This window comes from Notolepis coatsorum (assembly GCF_963971535.1).
Source record: "Notolepis coatsorum genome assembly, chromosome: 11".
NCBI lineage: Eukaryota > Metazoa > Chordata > Actinopteri > Aulopiformes > Paralepididae > Notolepis > Notolepis coatsorum.
This window is the reverse complement of record NC_140175.1, coordinates 84,464,532-84,484,703: the sequence shown is the minus strand read 5'-3', so window position 1 is coordinate 84,484,703 and position 20,172 is coordinate 84,464,532. Positions and strand designations below refer to the sequence as shown.

The 20,172-nt window shown below is 42.8% G+C and overlaps 1 protein-coding gene across 1 annotated transcript in view; it reads left to right on the top strand.

The window, feature by feature from the left end:
- The window catches only part of LOC311237364 (cytospin-A-like), a 68,694-nt gene extending 51,872 nt beyond the window's left edge, over nt 1-16,822 (top strand). Inside the window, exons 16-19 of the mRNA XM_084325196.1 lie at nt 1,972-2,074; nt 9,928-10,044; nt 10,189-10,248; nt 12,468-16,822. Coding sequence (XP_084181322.1) covers nt 1,972-2,074; nt 9,928-10,044; nt 10,189-10,248; nt 12,468-12,557 — 370 coding nt within the window. The 3' untranslated portion in view covers nt 12,558-16,822. The remainder of the gene's footprint in view (nt 1-1,971; nt 2,075-9,927; nt 10,045-10,188; nt 10,249-12,467) is intronic.
- Nucleotides 16,823-20,172: the final 3,350 nt, after the last annotated feature.

Here is a 20,172-nt window from a genome sequence, read left to right as displayed (position 1 = left end):
GTATAGACATATGTACAATGTTCTGAGTTACCATATAATATACAATACACAATACTATGCAGTGTACTAATGTACAGTACTATCTAGTGCAAAGCAGAAATGGGATGAGGTACAATTTTAGGTACAATTTACAGTAAGGTGTACGAGTTGTAGTGCAATCCTTCATCCATAAATATAAAGTGTGGGGAGTGGGTGCTACAGTGTGTTTGTTTAAAGTGGGTGTGTGCTATAAAGTGTGTGTAGTGGGTGCTACAGTGTGTTTGTTTAAAGTGAGTGTGTGCGTGTGGATGTGTGTGCTATGTGTGTTTGGTGGTTGTTGTTGTGTAGTGTTCATTCATTGTTCGTTTAGCAGCCTGATGGCCTGGGGATAGAAGCTACTTCTGAGTCTTTCTGTGCTCGCCTTGAGACTCCTGTGTCGCTTGCCTGACGGCAGCAGTTCAAAGAGGCAGTTGTTCGGGTGGCTCGAGTCCTTAATAATTCTCTTAGCCTTCCCCTTGCAACGCTTGTTGTAAATGTTCTGGAGGGTGGGGAGCCCCCCTCCAATTGTGCGTTCGGCTGAACGTGTCACTCTTTGTAGTCTGCTTTGGTCTTTTGCAGTGCTATTCCCAAACCAGGAGGTGATGTTGCCGGTCAAGATGCTCTCTATTGTACATGAGTAGAAGTTCTTAAGGATCTTCTGGCTGACTTGGAACTTCCTTAGGCGCCTGAGGAAGTAGAGGCGTTGTCGTGCCTTCTTCACCACACTGTTAATGTGTATGGTCCATTTCAAGTCCTCGGATATGTGGGCTCCGAGGTACTTGAAGCTGTTGACTCTCTCAACCGGTGCCCCGTCGATGCTGAGGGGGCTGTAGTCCTTGACCCCCGACCTCCTGAAGTCCACAATCATCTCCTTTGTTTTGCTGACGTTCAGGGAGAGGCTGTTTTCCTGGCACCATCCCGCCAGGACCTTGACCTCTTCCAGGTAGGCCCTCTCGTCGTTGGCAGAGATCAGGCCCACCACCACTGTGTCGTCAGCAAATTTGACGATTGTATCACAGGGACATGTTAACGGTCAGGTCTGGACATCACAGGGACATGTTAACATCAGGTCTGGACATCACAGGGACATGTTAACGGTCAGGTCTGGACATCACAGGGACATGTTAACATCAGGTCTGGACGTCACAGGGTGACACTGTGTTACTGTAGTTACCCTGAGCTGCCAGAGGTGTCCCCTTCCTGCTGACTTTTGTAAGAATTTGTAAGCCGCTTTGGATAAAAGCATCAGCTAAATGAGGTTTGGTCTGTCTGTGTGTTATACTGTATCTCTGTCTGTGTCTGTCTGTTATACTGTATATCTGTCTGTGTCTGTCTGTTATACTGTATCTCTGTCTGTGTCTGTCTGTTATACTGTATATCTGTCTGTGTCTGTCTGTTATACTGTATATCTGTCTGTCTGTCTGTCTGTCTGTCTGTCTGTCTGTCTGTCTGTCTGTCTGTCTGTCTGTCTGTCTGTCTGTCTGTCTGTCTGTCTGTCTGTCTGTCTGTCTGTCTGTCTGTCTGTCTGTCTGTCTGTCTGTCTGTCTGTCTGTCTGTCTGTCTGTCTGTCTGTCTGTCTGTCTGTCTGTCTGTCTGTCTGTCTGTCTGTCTGTCTGTCTGTCTGTCTGTCTGTCTGTCTGTCTGTCTGTCTGTCTGTCTGTCTGTCTGTCTGTCTGTCTGTCTGTCTGTCTGTCTGTCTGTCTGTCTGTCTGTCTGTCTGTCTGTCTGTCTGTCTGTCTGTCTGTCTGTCTGTCTGTCTGTCTGTCTGTCTGTCTGTCTGTCTGTCTGTCTGTCTGTCTGTCTGTCTGTCTGTCTGTCTGTCTGTCTGTCTGTCTGTCTGTCTGTCTGTCTGTCTGTCTGTCTGTCTGTCTGTCTGTGTGTGTATAAGGCAGTTTAGTCCTTTGTCCTTGTGTAGTTTTGGTAATCATAGTCTCCCTGTCTCTCTGTCTCTAGGGAGGAGAGGATGGACCCTCTGTCTGCTCTAGCCAGGGAGTATGGTGGCTCTAAGAGGAATGCGCTGCTGAAGTGGTGTCAGAAGAAGACTGAAGGCTACCAGGTAATGAAGGCTTTGACAGCAAACAAATATTTCATTTAATGTCAAACCTTTTATTTATTGTGACCATCCCAAGTGCTCCCTCCCACACAACCCTACTGTCAACAGTAATCCATGTCTCTCTCTTGAGCCACACAACCCTACTGTCAACAGTGATCCATGTCTCTCTCTTGAGCCACACAACCCTACTGTCAACAGTGATCCATGTCTCTCTCTTGAGCCACACAACCCTACTGTCAACAGTGATCCATGTCTCTCTCTTGAGCCACACAACCCTACTGTCAACAGTGATCCATGTCTCTCTTGAGCCACACAACCCTATTGTCAACAGTGATCCTTGACTCTCTTGAGCCACACAACCCTACTGTCAACAGTGATACATGTCTCTCTTGAGCCACACAACCCTACTGTCAACAGTGATACATGTCTCTCTTGAGCCACACAACCCCACTGTCAACAGTGATACATGTCTCTCTTGAGCCACACAACCCTACTGTCAACAGTGATACATGTCTCTCTCTTGAGCCACACAACCCTACTGTCAACAGTGATCCATGTCTCTCTCTTGAGCCACACAACCCTACTGTCAACAGTGATCCATGTCTCTCTCTTGAGCCACACAACCCTACTGTCAACAGTGATCCTTGTCTCTCTCTTGAGCCACACAACCCTACTGTCAACAACAGTGATCCATGTCTCTCTCTTGAGCCACACAACCCTACTGTCAACAGTGATCCATGTCTCTCTCTTGAGCCACACAACCCTACTGTCAACAGTGATCCATGTCTCTCTCTTGAGCCACACAACCCTACTGTCAACAGTGATCCATGTCTCTCTCTTGAGCCACACAACCCTACTGTCAACAGTGTTCCTTGACTTTCCATTGAGCCAGCCATGTTAGGATTTGTAACATTAGGTTCAGGATTAGAGTCATTAATCTTTCTAATGTTTTGCTCAGCCTGGCGGTCCTAGAGCCAGGGTAGGCTAGTAATGGATTACAGAAATTCAATTACAAAGATGTGGTAACTGTAATCAGTACAGTTACTGAGAAAAACACAGTTTACAGATTACATATACCTTTAAAAACATGCTTGAAAGGAGGAAAAGGCATTCTGATGGTGAGATTAAGAGGCATTCTGATGGTGAGATTAAGAGGCATTCTGATGGTGAGATTAAGAGGCATTCTGATGGTGAGACTAAAGCTTTATGATGGTGACAGTAGGAGGCATTCTAATGGTGAGATTAAGAGGCATTCCGATGGTGAGTGCTTTAAAACTGCATAAAGATCTGCATAAAGACACACACACACGAGAGGGAGAATAGTTTATAGCAGACTGATGATGTTACTGTAGTGGTTACCGAGTCATAATTCACGGCGTTCTAGCCTACATGGAAGGACTGTTGTATTTACTACATCTCCCGTGACTCTTAGCGGGGGATGACGTAGCTTAAGAGAGACGAAAGAGGAATGGAAGCGTTGTTAGCTATCTTAATGCTAACGTTAGTTAAAAAGATTTTTAACCGCGACGGGCATATAGTAATGGCGAGGATATAAAGCAAAAGCCGAAAGTGCCTTTTTAACCATTTTCGGCCGAAAATATTCGGTGGCCGAATATTCGGTGCATCCCTAATTCTAATCATGAGATTAAGAGGCATTCTGATGGGGAGATTAAGGAATTCTGATGGTGAGACTATGGAATTCTGATTAGATTAAGGCATTCTGTGATGGTGAGGAAATTGACCTAAGAGGCAAAGTAACCCTAAAGATCAAATGTGATCAAGTTACTTTACTGCGTTGGAGTATTCCAATCAAATGCGTTACTAATTAAAATTGTAAGCCGGTAACGAGGAATCTGTAACAGAATACATTACGTTAGTAATTACAATTGAGTAGCCCCAACAAAGAACCATGTAACTCCATATCTTTTTCTTTTTATCCACTTTTTCTCCTTATTTTTCTATTTTTCTCCCATCCCAATTTCGTGTTTCCAATTCTCCCCTCCCCTGTCTTGAACGTTGCTCAACTATGCCCCCCACTGGTCGGTTGTAGGGAGGATAGAAGCCTTGCATCACGTGTCCCCTCCGGTACACGAGGAGGCAGCCTGTCGCATCTTTTCACCTGCCAGCGTGGACTCTCAGTGGCGAGGAGTAACGCGTGGGAGGCTCACACTACCCTCGCCACTTCCTGTCTCTGCTGTGCAGGCGTCCCCCAACCGACCTGTAGGAGTCGCTGTCCTCAACGTCCAATCCCCACCCATCGACTTCCACCCTCTAACTCTGCCAATGCGTTAGTATGACGGCTGGCCCAAGCCGGAGGCAATGCTGACACCCGGATTCGAGACCGGAGTCTCTTGCATTGGTGACGAGCGCAATCTCCGCTGCGCCACCCAGCTGCCCATGTAACTCCATATCTAAAAGAGTGTTGTGTTGTCACTCATAGTTAAAGACCGTAGAGGTTGAGTGCTTTATTATCTAAAGATGGTAAGTTAGTGTTGTGTTCCCTCATAGTTAAAGACCGTAGACCTTGAGTACTTTATTACCTAAAGATGGTAAGTTAGAGTGTTGTGTTCACTCATAGTAAAATACAGTAGAGGTTGAGTACAGAGCAGGCTGTTCTTCCTGAGGAGACTCGGGTCGTTCGACGTATGCAACCGACTGCTACTATCGTTCTACCAGTCGGTTGTAGCCAGCGTCCTCTTTTTTGCTGTGGTGTGCTGGGGGGCAACATCAACTCGAGGTACTCCAGCAAGCTGAACAAGCTGGTGAAGAAGGCTAGCTCCGTAGTGGGTGGTGAGCTGGATAACCTAGAGGTGGTCGCTGAGGGGAGGATGAGGAAAAAGCTAGAAGCCATCCTGGAGAACCCCTCTCACCCCCTCTATGAGGAGCTAGCCAGAATGAAGAGCACGTTCAGCCTAAGACTCAACCCCCCCCCCCGACACACCACAAACCGCCTGGGCCGGTCCTTTATACCGGCAGCCATCTACAAGGGCTCGGGCGGCCGGATCGGTCGGTTCTGCTGCCAGAGCTATCACTGTCGCAACTCGGGACTTGAGAACTAGAGACTCACATCACCGTACTGACTATCTTGTTTCTTTGCACTAGTGACTCATATCACTGGACTCTCACCACTGGACTATCTTGTGTTTGTACTTTTTATATTACTATTAGTGCTGTCAGGCGATACATTTTTTCTTTTTATTTAATTAATTACATTATTTGTAATTAATTAATTTAATTAATCGCATTTTAATCGCATAACCATTTTAGGCCTGATATTCTATAATCATATTTCAAATTGCATGTGTCCGGATGGCAGAATTCAGTACTGTATCTACAAAACCTTCTGTTTAATCATCTTCCATTTATTAATTTGCTTAGATTTTTCAGGTCTGGTCAATTTTAGCATGGTGTTATTCACAGTCAAAGATAAAAAAAAATGTATTGATATTCTCATTTGGTTCATTACAATTTACTCAAGCCTAGTAACAGACACAGTATTTCTGACACTGGGAATACATTCCCTGAGATCCATAGATGTCCCTAGAATCAGATACCAAGAACATGCAAATGACCCCACACTTGTATTGTGTAATTTCAACGTGGAAATATCGAATAACAAAATAAAAGCACACATTGTTGAACTTGATCATGCATATTTATTAGAAAATTAAATTACAGCACTGTTATCAATGGAATGAATGAATATTATCAACAAAAGCAACGGAATTGTTTCTGTATACACATTTATAAAACGAGGCATATTTAGCCAAAATATGTTGCCAGAACATGAAAAGAAAATGCGCTCACGTGCGCTTTAGCGGAGATCCGCTTCTACTCTCAAAATCCGGCCTCACAGAGGTATGTTGATGAGAAGGGGACAAGCTTTCTCAGCGCAGCATTACACAACACTGGGTACTTGTTCCGGACTGATATCCAGAACTTTGTGAGGGCCTGTCCAGTGAACTTGACTTTCAGTAGCTCGTCACACGAAAGATCATTGATGATTCCTGCTCAGACAGTGGGAGCCTGCTGCGTCATGCGTAATGAACGGATCTTTGATCCAGTTGTCCAAATTGTCCGTGCTCTCTCCGAAATTGTTCAATGAGCCCTTCTACTGGCTACAATGATGATGGGCTTCAAATATTTTTTTGCAACATTCTGTTCCTACAAAAAGCCATCAAGCAGATTAAATACCCCAAAATCTCATCTGATTATCCTGGAGTGCCACTAATAGAGTTTCCAGCTCATTATCAGCACATTTCTCTGCCAATGGGTTGTTTTTGTTTGCAAGGAAAATCCGCGCTTCTTCTGAGTTAAAAAAAGGTGTTTTAATACTCTGCCTCGAGATAGCCACCTCACTTCAGTGTGGTATACTGTAGCAGCTTGTTATGTGCAGAAGTTGCAGAACCCATTTCATCGCAGCCAACCGGCACCACTTTTGACAACAAACCTATCCATTGCACGTCCAGGTTACACACAAAAGACCAGACCCCCCTCCCGCGCAGGATGTAGTGAGATGTGTATTGGAACACGGTGTGTCGGCCGGGCGAGACATGGCAAATACACACAGCTGCCAGGTGGAAATCTCCATCTGCACACAGCACTTTGGGTCGCTATACGTAGTTTGAGAGCCGCTGCTGTAGGGGAATCCGTTCTGAAAGTAACCAGCCCTGCCTGGAGCCAGCCGTACCTCATCACCCAGCAGCGTGGTGCCTTTATGTCCCCCTCCTTTCCCGGCAGCTTCCGATCTCAGCTCCTTCCTTCCTTCTTCTTCAAGGCTTTTAAAATGTTAAGATGTTTACCTACTAGGCTGGTCCACACAGTGTTGCCATGACGGCAGTTACGGTTTGCCCTCACCAGGAAGTGCGGCATATTTCACCCGTGTCTTCATTCGATCACGTGGGCACTGTTTGGATAGCGGTGTGAAGTCCCAACTGTTTTGTTACAATAATAAACCAAATTGTTTAAACCGCCCCAACCCAATTATTCAAATGAGTAATTTTGCCTTATACTGTTACAATTTACCTAAAACAAACAAACGTGGGGCAATTATAGTATTATTAGTCCATATGATGTAAAAGAAAAAAATTATAATAAATATATATGGATATTTATTTTTAAATAACAAGTGGCTTTGATACTAGAAATAACAATGGGAGCTAACCTCACACACACACACACACACATGCACACGCACACACACACACCCTGCCCCACTGCTACAGTGAATACCAGGAGCAACACTGTCTTTTGTCCCAGTCTCTGCTCTTCTCACTGTTCTTACTGAACTCTGTACCACGATGACGCCCCCCTGTACCATATTCACTCTGAACTCCATTGCCTATACCCTAGGCCAGTGGTGCCCAACCAGATCGACAGGTAGATCGCGGGCTGATTTCAAGTAGATCTCGATTAATAAAATTCGATTTTTATTTTATTTTATTTTTTTGCTAAATCAACTCTGCCTCTCCTTGTTAACTACAACAAGCAATGCTGTTTGTTATTTAAGATGAGGTTGGACTCGGCACTGACAGATTTGTGTTCATTATGCTGCTTTTATAAAGCCTCAAATGACGGCTTACAATATACAATTTTGGCTGGTAGCTCTCGGCTAGGTGGTCAATTAAAAAGTAGATCTTGGTTCAAAAAAGGTTGGGCACCCCTGCCCTAGGCGCTGTTACCCATACAGTACAAACTTTGAACTCTGTTGCCTATACTCAATTTATACCTACCTACTGCTTTCACTATCTACAACCATAGTAATTATTATAACTACCTACTTCATACTATAGTCTATAACACTATGATACCATATACAATAGTGCTGTATATACCGTATATATATATAATATCCACATCTGTCTGTACATTCCTGCATACAATCCTTTTTACATCTCTGTAGATACTATATCTATATCTGTACATATCCCTTACCTACTCTTACTAGTTACGCTGCTGGCCAGTATGACTACTACCATGGTGTCTTTATACCTGTATCACTGTACATATTATATTACAACTCTGTACAAACATCTGATTAGCACTATTACTCATTAGTAATAATTAATATATTTTATACCCAGGTTAATTACCTGTACATTGTATTGTACTATTACTATTACACTATTACCACAGTTTCTGTGATTTCCATTTAGATGTATCATTAAAACCCCAGTGTAGAACTTGTCTGTCCCTTCGACGTAACCTCCCCTTCTCTTCGTCTCGCCTCTCCCCCGTACGCTGTGTACAGATCGGGTCCCTGTCGTCCGCTAATGCCACCCCTGAAGCTGCAAGACGATCTCCTTCTCCCCATGTCTCCTCTCACACTGCCCCGTGTTCCATCAGCACCCTGCTGCTTCACACCTTTTAAACCCGCCTGGCCCTCACCAGGAACCACTGCTGTGTTGGTGAAGTCGGAGTCGGCTAGCGTTGGTTTCACAGGTTGTTGAGCCACGTTTCCCCCGTCTAGCTCTCATGATGACCTTAGTGACGCGCTCGGTTAAGTCTACCGGGGACGGGCGATGACGTCGTTGGAGATGATGATGACATACGTATCGGTCCACAGCTGATTTGTTTAGTGAAGGATCGATAGGCCTTCAAACGCCCATTCCTAGACTATACAGACAACAACACAGTCAATCTGTTGTATTTCCCAAAACCAGCCCTGCTTCCAACCACCACACATGAGAGCGTGCTTTGGGAAGTCCGTCCATTCATTCATGACCAGCAGGAACATTAATCAGACAAGTGAATTTGTGTGTGTGTGTGTGTGTGTGTACAATATGCATCGACCGGGCCATAACGAGGCAGTAAATGAAGTCAATGCACAGGTGCAGGCAGGGGGAGGGGGCAGATGGCTTCCTGTGTGGATGTGGTTTATCCAGGCGAGACGTAGTATGTTGGGGGGAGATAAACTGGTCCGCTAAGCAAACAGCGGCGTGACAGAAGAGCATGGCGGTGATGAGCACAATGGAGCCTTTGAACCTCAGTCCCTGGGCAGCGCAGCGTAAGCGGAGGGCGTCAACATTTACTAATACAAACCCACCGTGCTGCTGCCACTGACTACAGGAGGTAGAGCAGTCGTCTGGTTAATGGGAAGGCAGCGTGTCTAAGTGTCTTTTCGTTTTTTTCAGCGCCAGTCGCTTTACTCCTAACAAACTGGTTAAGCTTGGCGACTCTTTCGAAGTCGCTCTCTTTCGAAGTTGGTTAAGGTTAGGGTTAAGGTTAGGGTTAGTTGGTTAAGGTTAGGGTTAAGGTTAGGGTTAATTGGTTAGGGTTAGTTGGTTAAGGTTAGGGTTAGGGTAACAGCCTGCTGGCGCGATTGTTAGGAGTAACGCGATTGGCGCTGAAAAAAACTTCAGTGGCCAATCAGAGGCCGAACGCGGAAGTGCAACTCCGTTAGGGAAAATATACACGCTGCCTGGTCGCCTCCGCCGTCGGTGTGTGAATATGGGTGAATGTGAAGCACAAGTTGTAACGTGATTTGGATAAAAACGGTTACATAAATGCAGTCCATATTTGACTATTTACAACTAATCATCTTCAGACAGTCACTACAGTCCAGTTATGTCGGCGATGGCTGTAAAATAATTACATTACATTTACATAATTATAATAATAACTATTATTTAGGACGTCCAGATAGAAAACGGACTTCTGAGGTATCACTGTTTTCTTAAAATCTCTCTCTCTCTCTCTCTCTCTCTCTCTCTCTGTCTCTCTCTCTCTGTCTCTGTCTCTGTCTCTGTCTCTGTCTCTGTCTCTGTCTCTGTCTCTGTCTCTGTCTCTGTCTCTGTCTCTCTCTCTCTCTCTCTCTGTCTCTGTCTCTGTCTCTCTCTCTCTCCCCATCTCTACAGAACATAGACATAACCAACTTCAGTAGCAGTTGGAATGACGGCCTGGCCTTCTGTGCCGTCCTCCACACCTACCTACCAGCTCACATCCCCTACCTGGAGCTCTCCAGTCAGGACAAGGTTAGTACTGGCTTGTAATGCTGTAGGTAGAACTTCTCTTATTACACTGTACACTAGGGCTAGCCAAATATGGAGGGGGAATGGTGTATATATGTGCTTAGGTTTGAAAAATCACATGTCCTTTGTTCTTCTTTTTCTTTTCAGAAAAGAAATTTCACACTGGCGTTCCAGGCGGCTGAAAGTGTTGGGATCAAGTCCACACTGGTAGGTGTCCGAGCAGATCTAAGATCAGTCTAGTTAAAGGACCCACAAACCTGCAATGAGAACATCTTTCTCTTCTGTGGTACAGTAGGTGTCCGAGCAGATCTAAGATCAGTCTAGTTAAAGGACCCACAAACCTGCAATGAGAACATCTTTCTCTTCTGTGGTAGGTGTCCGAGCAGATCTAAGATCAGTCTAGTTAAAGGACCCACAAACCTGCAATGAGAACATCTTTCTCTTCTGTGGATTTCCTTATTGCCAGGAGGGACTTGATTTGATCAGGTTTGTGTCAGGTTTGTGTGGACCTCAACCACAGTGATACCACACACTGTGCTGCTGTACAGCTCTGTTTACATCTGCCTCCACGTGTTCAGCAGCCGCGCTTCAGAGCTCCAGAACATCCCTGTCCAGTCAAAATATCATCCTGAGGTGCGGTGCTGTTAGGTGCTACCAGGGGAGACAGGACCATAAGAATAGGCCTATCTCAACTACATTCATTAATGAATTGGTGCTTTACGGTTTGTTACAAACTGTAGAGCCCTCACTCATCACTGTATATTGTATTCCAAAGTCAACTGACCTGCTCTGTCAAGACATCAGCTTAGTCATTTGTATGTTTGTATCTATAAATCCATTCTGGGTAGACTCCTGTATTATTTGCTAACCAGAAAACAGGGCAAATATGGTTTACGGTCTCAGGACACTATTCCTATGTTCCTAGAGTTTGGACTGAATTAGGAAAGAAGACCTTTATGTTTTCTGCACCATCTGCATGGAACAGCCTACAAAATTCACTTAAACTCCAGGATCTAGTCACTCTTAATGCATTTAAAGGCATGGTGAAAGTTAAAACAGACAGAGATTATATTGTAATTGTTTTAATTGAAATAGTATTACATGGCTTCCCTGCACTTTTACTGTGAAGCTCTTTTGAGCTGATCTGCTTTTTCTGCTTTGTGTGTGTGTGTGTGTGTGTGTGTGTGTGTGTGTGTGTGTGCGCAGTATGAAACTGCTGTACTGGTCGCTTTTGGAAAATAGATTTTGATCTCAATGGGTCTAACCTGGTCAATTAAATAATGGAATTACATAGGAATGGAAACAATAGATATCAAAGGGATAATTTCTAGATTAAAACAAAACTGTTTTTACAAACAAACGTTTTTATTTTGAAGTAGCCACATTTTTTGCTCTCTGTATTATGGGGGCAGCCTGTACACTGGTGCAGGAAAGTGGAACGTTTTTTGACCAGCTACTGCATGTAGTGAGCTCCACAAATCATGTTAAACCCAGATTCGGCTCAAACAAGGGACTAAACACATTTAGCAATTATGCCACATCAATGTGGAACGCCCTACCCAAAGCTGTAAAGGAATGTGAATCACTACCCACTTTCAAAACCACTCTCAAAGAGCACCTACGGTAAACTGCAATTCGAAACTGGCCCCTGTAAATGTCCTAACCCAACCCCCTCCAATGTACAGTAAATGTCCTAACCCAATAATACACGAGACCCTCTTCTTGGGATCAAGTAAGGTTTCGTCGATATTCCAATGTACAGTTTCCCCCACCCCGCCTACCCAACCCCCCACCCCACCCACCCAACCACCTCCAATGTACAGTTTCTACGTCAAATGTATATACTCTCTTTTTTAGACGCTTTTTTGTATCACAAACAGTACTGTATTTGTAAATCTGGTATGTCATAAATGTATAGATGTAGCAGTACTGTATCTGTATGTCATGTATGTCATATATGTTATGATGAATTGAAAATGGGGGACCCTGATGTAAACAAGACTAAAGTCTTTCTCTGGTCTGCATCCCCTTAACAATTGTGTGTATTGAGCCGTACTGTATTGTACCCATTCTGCAATCTGTTAATACAATTTTCAATCAATTAATTCAACTACCTGAAACAGCTTGACTTAAGCATGTAGTGAACTACTGGACGTTACCACACCGTTCACTCTTTCTGGCGGTGCTTCTCAGATACGTCAACCTCTCAATGAACACACAATGGAAGCCTGTTTAACAGTGTGCAGGTTCATTATGATGTTGATCCTCCGTTTGTCCTGCACCTGGTTACCAGAGTGGATGTGCATGCTTTACTTTTTGAATTACTTCATCTTTCTCCCAGAATATAGGAGAGATGGTGCGCCTACACAGTACACAACTGTAGTCATCGTAATCTAACGTTTCGTTTCTGTCTGTCTCTTTTGCAGGACATAGGCGAGATGGTGCACACAGAGAGGCCCGACTGGCAGAGTGTCATGACTTACGTCACGTCCATCTACAAGTACTTTGAGACGTGACCACGACCTGTTACAACTATCTACAAGAACCTTGAGACATGACCCAGACCCGTCTGTTACAACTATCTACAAGTACCTTGAGACATGACCCAGACCCGTCTGTTACAACTATCTACAAGTACCTTGAGACATGACCCAGACCTGTTACAACTATCTACAAGAACCTTGAGACATGACCCAGACCTGTTACAACTATCTACAAGAACCTTGAGACATGACCCAGACCCGTCTGTTACAACTATCTACAAGTACCTTGAGACATGACCCAGACCTGTTACAACTATCTACAAGAACCTTGAGACATGACCCAGACCTGTTACAACTATCTACAAGAACCTTGAGACATGACCCAGACCTGTTACAACTATCTACAAGTACCTTGAGACATGACCCAGACCTGTTACAACTATCTACAAGAACCTTGAGACATGACCCAGACCTGTTACAACTATCTACAAGAACCTTGAGACATGACCCAGACCTGTCTGTTACAACTAAGAACCTTGAGACATGACCCAGACCTGTCTGTTACAACTATCTACAAGTACCTTGAGACATGACCCAGACCTGTTACAACTATCTACAAGTACCTTGAGACATGACCCAGACCTGTCTGTTACAACTATCTACAAGAACCTTGAGACATGACCCAGACCTGTTACAACTATCTACAAGTACCTTGAGACATGACCCAGACCTGTTACAACTATCTACAAGAACCTTGAGACATGACCCAGACCTGTTACAACTATCTACAAGCAAGAACCTTGAGACGGTACCCAGACCTGTTGTCTACAAGCACTTCCCTTCGCCATGACTACAGGGGAATAGCATTGAAGTACTTTGAGAGGAGACCCCCTCCTTCACAAATTCCTCCACCTTCCTCCGCCCTCAATCACTTCTCCACACTCTATGGAAAGCCAAGAGGGTCACGATCCACAGGACTGCATTTATATCCAGCGGCGGTACCACAACATTGAACCGAACGACCAGAATGGCAACTGCAGCGATGCTGTGTTAGTTTAAAGTTGTACCTTGACATTTATCTTAAAGGTGTACCTTGACATTTAGAATTTTGGTTTGTTATTTTCATTCACCAGGTACTTGTAACAAAGTGAAGGAAAAGTTTACATTTTGGCGTTTAAGTTGACTGAGAATGATTTCTTAGCTTTGATAGCATCCCTAGTTCAAACAAAATTAATTAATATTTTCTGCAAGCTAGCTAATTAGCTTGCAGACACTGGTATGCGTTGGTGTAAATAAGAAACGCTAACCATGCTAGCAGGCCATTTTTGGATCGCTGAAAGTCAAAAGTTGAGTTTCCCCACATAATGTGACAAGTAACTGACAAAGAAAAATACAAACATTCTAAACATCAAGGTATGAGGACTGGCAGTTCTCTTCAGTTCACCTTTTAACTGGTTTATTCCATGTTTACACACCACACATCTACAGAACCTTGGCTAGGAGTGGCTTTGTTTTCCTCAACTCCTCTCCTTAAAGACTTTATGTACTATGGCCTTGATGGACACTAATGATGCAGTCTAATGGTGGACACTGCACTCTTGTTAGCTTGTTGTATATGCACAGACTTCTGCACCCTTTGCCTCAGCTAGAGTTGCATATTGTAGATGCCTACAATCTCACTATGAGATCACCTACACTACACTGAGCGTGTTTATGTGCACAGAGTGTTCTAGATCTAGATAATAGCTCATATCCTGATTAAAGTTATATTCAGGATAGCGTTTTTATATGCATTGATATATCCCAGCTGTCTTATTTGGTTTTGTCATAATGGGTTTAAAAGATCATCCAGGTGTAAAATGGCCTTTTCCTGTGTTTTGCATTGTTTTTACACAATGAGGGGTTGTCCCAACACTGCGGAAATGTGAAATATGTACTTGTGCAGTCTCTGCAGTTCAGCTGTGACAAGAACCCTCCCTATTGAAACGAGCCATTCAAAATTGCAGCCACAATCAATGTAGAAAATACCGACTGACCAATCACAATACCCTCATTGCATATGGGCGTATATTGCTTGTAAACGTTCACTTTTTCCACCGGTTCACTAAAATGTGTTTTAGGTGAGAAATAGGACATGCAATTGCTGGATCTTAATTCATATTTCATCTGCAACGTCTAGTTTTGACAGTTTGATCTGAACTTCATGAGCCATGCGCGCTCCGGAGTGCGGGAATGTTGGGGAGAAGCGGCTCATTTGCATGTAAAACTACAGACACCAAAACAGCCCGTCGAGAGCAGGACTGAAATTGAGGGGTATATAAAGGCATATACCGTGTACAATGACGGGCTCATTGGTGTGCATGTAGATTCACTGACTGAAAGCTAACTTGTTGAGAGGAACTGGTATAATGTATGCTAACGTACAGTAGGAATAATGCATTTGAATCAGGAGACTTGCCTTTTTTTTGTGTTTACTCTGTTTGCTCATTTACTTTATGGGTCAGTGTGCCTTACCTGGTTAAAGGTCCAGCTATAGCTGACTTATAAATTAAAACACTAGTTGTCTGGTATGGCCAGTTTCGGGTGTATTCCAAAGAGATGGCCAACGAATAAGGCCGTTTGAACTAATCTAATCGGTGCCATATGATGATGCTACTACTTCTTTCTTTTTCTTTTTTCTCTTGTCTAAATGGTTGTAAGTCTTTAGCACAATCTAATCATGCGTCCAAATGGTGTAGAGAGGGATGGTTGGTCATACTGGCCAGAATTTGTGTCAATTCCCTTTTCAATTCAGAAATGCAATAAATGTCATTCTAAATAATTTCTCAGGAGGTTGGATAGGACAGCCTTCTATGACTAAAGGTTTCTCCCAATATTTGTCTGAATTGATTTGAATTGGAAGTCAGTCGACCTGCAGAGCACATATCTGGCATAAGGAAGCCAACTTAATAAGCTAACGGTTACATTATAGGTGTACATGTTCCACTACAGTAATCCCCCTGCGTTCAAAGCACAAATAAGAAGAGGGAGCGTTTGTAAGCTGTAATGGAATCAACAAAAGCCTTTATCAACACCAGAAAAACTATTTTGAAGGGTGACAAGGCTGTAGATTGCATGACATTTTCAAACCCGTCACCCTCTTGTAGAGCGAGATCACATTTGGTATGTTCCTAGTGACTTGAAGAGCTTGGCAACAATCCTCCTTTGTTGTGAAATGCAGGAGTAGTAAGAGACATGTTTTTGGTATAGATTTCATCCTGTATACCATGTGAAATTCTCTACATTGATGCTCACAGGCTTTCTTTTTTGCTTTTGATATTTCCACTCCGCAAAGATGAGCTATTGAATACTGCTCATTTCAAAACATTAATTGATAATAGTAGAGAGCAACATGTTGTCCTTGCTCACTGGTCTGCAGTATTCCTGGCTTGCCCACCTTTATGAGTCATTGTATCATTGTCTTTTGTAGCCATAATGAGACCAGTTAAAGGAACACGCCAACATTATGGAAAATGCGCTCACCGTCTTCTCCAGAGTCAGACAAGAAGATGGATACCAACTTCCCCTTTGTGCTAAGCACAAATTAATGTAAGTAGATACTGACCAGCTAGCCTAGCTGTTGGACAAAAACATCTCTCCCAGAGTTTTAAGCTAGGCTAGTGGTCCGTATCCGCTTACATTCATTTGTGCTAAGCTAGGATAGCTTTCTGATGAACGCACAGAGGAAAGACTGAGAAGACGGTCAGCGCATTCCCCATAATCTTGGCATACTCCTTTAACTTTTTCAACTAGGAACCCAAATAAAAGATTTTTTTTTTTTTTTACCTCTAAAGTGGTTACAGGTCCATAAAAACATGTGCTCTCTCTTCCCTTCTTTAGCCCATTGTGTGTTTGAGACTGTAGTGTGGCACAACGCATTACTGTTGTTGAGGCGTAACTCTGAACACTGCTCTGCTCGTGGACCATGTTGTGAAACATGTCCAGGAGGTGAAATCCAGCAGTTTATTATAATTTTTTGTTTTTTAGTTTCCGAGTGTAAAAGCGACAGTCTCTCAAGATTAAGTGATTTAAGTTATTGTAATATAAATGACAGGAGGGCTTCCTTAGCTCAGTTGTGTATGATGAGTAAATGGTATTTAAGGACATGTGTATGTTTTATATTCACTTTACTGGTTTGTATGGGAGTGTGGAAGTTAATCTCTAGAGGCAGTACAAATGAATACACTGAGTAACTTTGCTTTGATTATTGTTTTTTTTACCTTCACTGTAATGCCATACACTTAATAAATAAACGTGTTCTTGTAGTTTGTTTGCATTGCCTATTGCTATAAATTAACAAATAAATTAAATATCACGTTAAACTGTAGTTTTTCTTTCAAATAATGACTTATATTTAGTCTCAACTGTGATATTGCTGCTAGGCAGGATGCCTGTAGTTTATACAGTACATCTACATAGTACTCTATTGTGACATACAGGGTTCCCACCACTAGTCCCTCCATTTTACAACTCAATAAAGCCTTAAAATAACTGTAAAAATTATTTTGGTAAATATTTAAGGAGAATTGTGAAAACACCCAGAATTTTACCCTTAAAACAATTACAACCCCCTTCATTTAAATTAAACTCCTTCATTTACTGATTAAGGTGTTTAACCACTGACTGGAATTGAGGCATTTTTAAGGGGTATCTAATGTTTTAAATACCCCTTGACTTTTATTAAGGGGTATGTGCATAGATTACGGCATTCTCAAGTGATTTTTAAGGCATGATTGTTCCCTAGGGGCACACAATTCTTTAAGTGGAAAAAGTATTGAAAGTTATTTTGATGGTGCAAGGCCAAGTTTGGAAAATGCACATGAAGTCTGGAAGAGTATAAAAAAATATGCTTAGTTCAGATACACAAATGACTACATAGTTTATGTAGTTGTTGACCCAATGTACCGGTAATTTGCCATAATTGTCAAATGTGTTGTTTTACATTTACAATTAGTAATTTAGATGATGCTTTTAAAGATATTATTAGCATAGTAGATAGTATATAGTAGCATAGCCCAATAAGGAGCTCGTGGTGGACTACCGGAGAGGCCCATAGTCATTGGGGGACCCTGATGTAAACAAGTCGAAAGTCTTTCTCTGGTCTGCATCCCCTTAACAATTGTATGTATTGAGCTGTACTGTACTGTACCCATTCTGCAATCTGTTAATAAACTTTTCAATCAATCAATCAATCAATCAATTGGAGGGGAGGAGGTAGAGATGGTGGAGTCCTACAAGTTCCTTGGAGTTCACCTTAACAAAAAACTGGACTGGTCGGACAACACTGAGGCCCTCTACAGGAAGGGAGAGAGCAGGCTGTTCCATCTAGATAGTTTCAGAATGATTCTCCTATTTTTGGAGATATCTGCCATCATTCCAATACAATGGCTGAATGATTTACTCAAGATAATTCACACACCTTGCTGTGAGCAGTTTTATGCCGGATCTAATTTCTACCGAAGTACACCAGTCACCACCACAATATAACCCACTGAGACCTACTGTACAGTACATACGATGTTTGGTGAGTAAATACCAAATACAATTATGGTATGGTCTAGTTGGAGCACACACACACATTCTGTAAACACAAGTGTACATACAGTACACACACTCCATGCGCAGAGGGGTATGGCGGTATGGCCTCTCGACGTTCGACGTGTGCAACCGACTGCTGCTATCTTTCTACCAGTCGGTTGTAGCCAGCGTCCTCTTTTTTGCTGTGGTGTGCTGGGGGGGGGGACAACATCAGCTTGAGGGACTCCAGCAAGCTGAACAAGCTGGTGAAGAAGAAACAATAAAAAAAGAGCACATTACTAACTTTGTATTACAGTTTAATTTATCCTCACATCTCTTACTGCAATATAATTTGGACCAGCACTTACCCATCTTACTTACAAACAATCCATAGAGCTCAGAAATCCTTTGTAAGAATTGCAACCAACTCTTCTTATTTGGCCCCAACCAAACCATTATTTAAATAAATGCAACTACCGGTACTCACAATTTATGAGGTCAACAAGTATCAAGTATTTTTTGTGTGTAGTTATCCTATATAGGTTTAAGAGGGGAGGTCGCTTATAAGCCATTGGGTTTTTTTGACCTTTCATGCACATTTCCTTTCCTGCACTGTTCTTCTTTTACTTATTTTATTCCAGAATGTATGTTTGTAAGTGCAAATAACAATAAACAAATAAACAAGAAGGCTAGCTCAGTAGTGGGTGGTGAGCTGGCTAATTTAGAGGTTGTGGCTGAGAGGAGGATGAAGAAAAACCTAGAAGCCATCCTGGAAAACCCCTCCTATGAGGAGAAGCCAGAATGAAGAGCCCGTTCAGCCAAAGACTCATCCCCCCCGACACCACAAACCGCCTGGGCTGGTCCTTTATACCGGCAGCCATCAGGCTCTTCAACCAAGGGCTCGGACGGCAGGCTCTGCTGCCAGGAGAACTAACGGCGTCAGAACTCGAGAACAACTAGAGAGATGACTCCTATTCACCCTATTCTCACCATGTGCACCCATATCCATCCACCTATTCACCCGTATATCATTGGCATACCCCTTTACACTCATACCAGTCATATTAGTCTTATTCTCTGTTATATACGCATATTGTTTATACTGTCCATAGTGTTAATTCTGTTCATACCGCTATAGTGTCTTCAGTACTCATATATTTATTAATTTTCTCATATGTATTTATATACAGTCAGTCTGTCCTGCTATAATACTACACTGTTAATATGTCCACACAGCTCATAGTTTTCATATTGTTCATACTGTAACTGTACATACTGCACCACTCACTTTACTGTTGTTACCACTTGTGGTGCCGCCATGGCTGCTACTGTTGTTGCTACCTACTTACCTTGTACTATCTTGTATTTTGTACTTTTTATATTGTATCTTATAGTATATTATCGGACTGCGAAGCTGCACCGTTGTCGGCAGTCTCTTGATTGTGTGTTGACTTGGAACAGACAGGATAGGCCGAGGCTGTATTCAGCGATGGAGAGTAACAAAGTACTTGTACTCAAGTAAATCAAATCAAATCGAATCAAATTTATTTATAGGGCCCGACAACACACGTTAATGTCCCCATGGGCCGTACACGTCTTCTTTAAACAAGTCAAGAAGAAACATCACAATAAGTCAAGAACAAAACAAGAACACCATAAGGTCCAAAAAATTTAAAATAAATGTAAAATAAATAAATGCAACACTCCCAGACATACCCCAGGCGAAGGTAAGGAAAAACTCACTAAAACCTAGCAATAGGAAAAAAAGCTCCACAGGCAGTGTAACTGAGGGGTACAATTCCCTGACTGTATTACTAGATATGATACTTACTACCACTACCTTTGTACTTAATATTCGGCCACCCAGTACACGGCATAAATATATTATGATGAACACTGTCACGTAGATGAAACGGATCCAACACAAATGTACGAATTAGAAATAGGTCTTTATTTCTACACAGCGATGGTGTGTAGAGCAAGCACTTAATCAAATCAATCACATTTATGAATGGGAATTAGTATGCACTTTTATGGCAAGAGTATTCGTCGGTATATCAATAGAGAATGTCCAATCTCTGAAGGCGCAGGT